This window comes from Gregarina niphandrodes (genome assembly GCF_000223845.1).
Source record: "Gregarina niphandrodes unplaced genomic scaffold scaffold00040, whole genome shotgun sequence".
Taxonomy (NCBI): domain Eukaryota; phylum Apicomplexa; class Conoidasida; order Eugregarinorida; family Gregarinidae; genus Gregarina; species Gregarina niphandrodes.
In genome coordinates this window covers 12,148-13,339 of record NW_011646043.1, presented here as the reverse complement: position 1 = coordinate 13,339, position 1,192 = coordinate 12,148, and the positions used below count along the sequence as shown (strand labels likewise).

At 55.7% G+C, this 1,192-nt stretch overlaps 1 protein-coding gene across 1 annotated transcript; it reads right to left on the bottom strand.

Moving 5' to 3' along the window:
• Nucleotides 1-266: 266 nt before the first annotated feature.
• On the bottom strand, nt 267-895 carry GNI_144140 (hypothetical protein; the record flags this gene model as incomplete). The annotated part of the gene is made up of 1 exon (XM_011135823.1): nt 267-895. A coding segment is annotated over one exon (629 nt), but the record flags the coding sequence as incomplete, so codon positions are not given.
• Nucleotides 896-1,192: the final 297 nt, after the last annotated feature.

The following is a 1,192-nucleotide window of genomic DNA, read 5'->3' as shown; positions in this document are numbered from 1 at the left end:
AGCCGGAGCGCGCGCGGCCGGTGCCGAGCACCATGCTCAGGAAGCCTGCGGTGCGGCCGCTGCTGAATCCGCCGCTGCTTTTGCCGGTAAGTGACTTGCTGGGTAGCCGGCGCCGGTCGGTTCCTTCGCCAGCAGAGCCGGCGAGCAAATTCGTGTGTGCGTTGGACTTGTCCGCGCGCGTGTGTGCGTAGGACTTGTCCGCACCCGTGTGTGCGTTAGCGGCGGCGTGGTAGTGGAAGGAATGTTTGGCGAGGGGTATGACGGACTGGCCGGAGTCGGAGAGGCAGTTGAGCGAGAAGCTGGCGGGCAAGCCATGAGTACAGCAGTTCCGGATGCGGATACGGAAGAGCGTGGGTTCCCAAGGTACAAGAGGTTTGGGTAGGCAGATGCATGACTGGTCGACAGCAATGGTAGGGTACTCGTCGGGGGGCGCCTGGGTAAGAGTACGAAAGGTACTGGTGTACAATTCCTTGAGCAAATCCACGTCGACCATAGGCAAGGACACACGCAAAAGTGCTAACTCAGAAACTGACTGATTAGGAACAGGGACACCTTCGTCGTCAACCAGTTCCAAAACGAGACGCATTGTACCGGCTTTCAACACCTGGACTCGAGCCGGGTTCTTCTTGGTCATGGCAGTACCGTTAGTCGCACACCAAGATAAAGCCGGACTGTCCAAGACGAAAGTTTTAGTCCGGCAACGGACATCAATATTATGGTCTTTCAATCGCGGCAAATTGTAACTGCTTCCTTGGAAGCCCACCACTGTTTTTCCTGGATGATCATGACCTGGATGATCATGACCTGGATGATCATGACCTGGATGACCTGGATGATCATGACCTGGATGACCTGGATGACCTGAATGATGATGAGTTCTAGAGTCCGTAGCCATGGTGAGGCCGGCATATTCACAGCAGATTCGTTCGATCTCGCGGTCGTGTGCTAGACGGAAGTCTTTGGTACCTAGCCAGACAATGAGTGGGTGATTGCCTAGTGAGACGGAGGCGCCCTTGACGTCGAAGCGTACAGCGTCTACGAGTGTGCGGAATCGTTGCTTGTCTAGAGCGAGTTGACTTAGCCGGCGGGCACTTTTTTCGACGAGCGATACAGGTTCCGTGCCATGCGATACAGGTTCCGTGCCATGCGATACAGGTTCCGTGCCATGCGATACAGGTTCTGTGCCATGTAT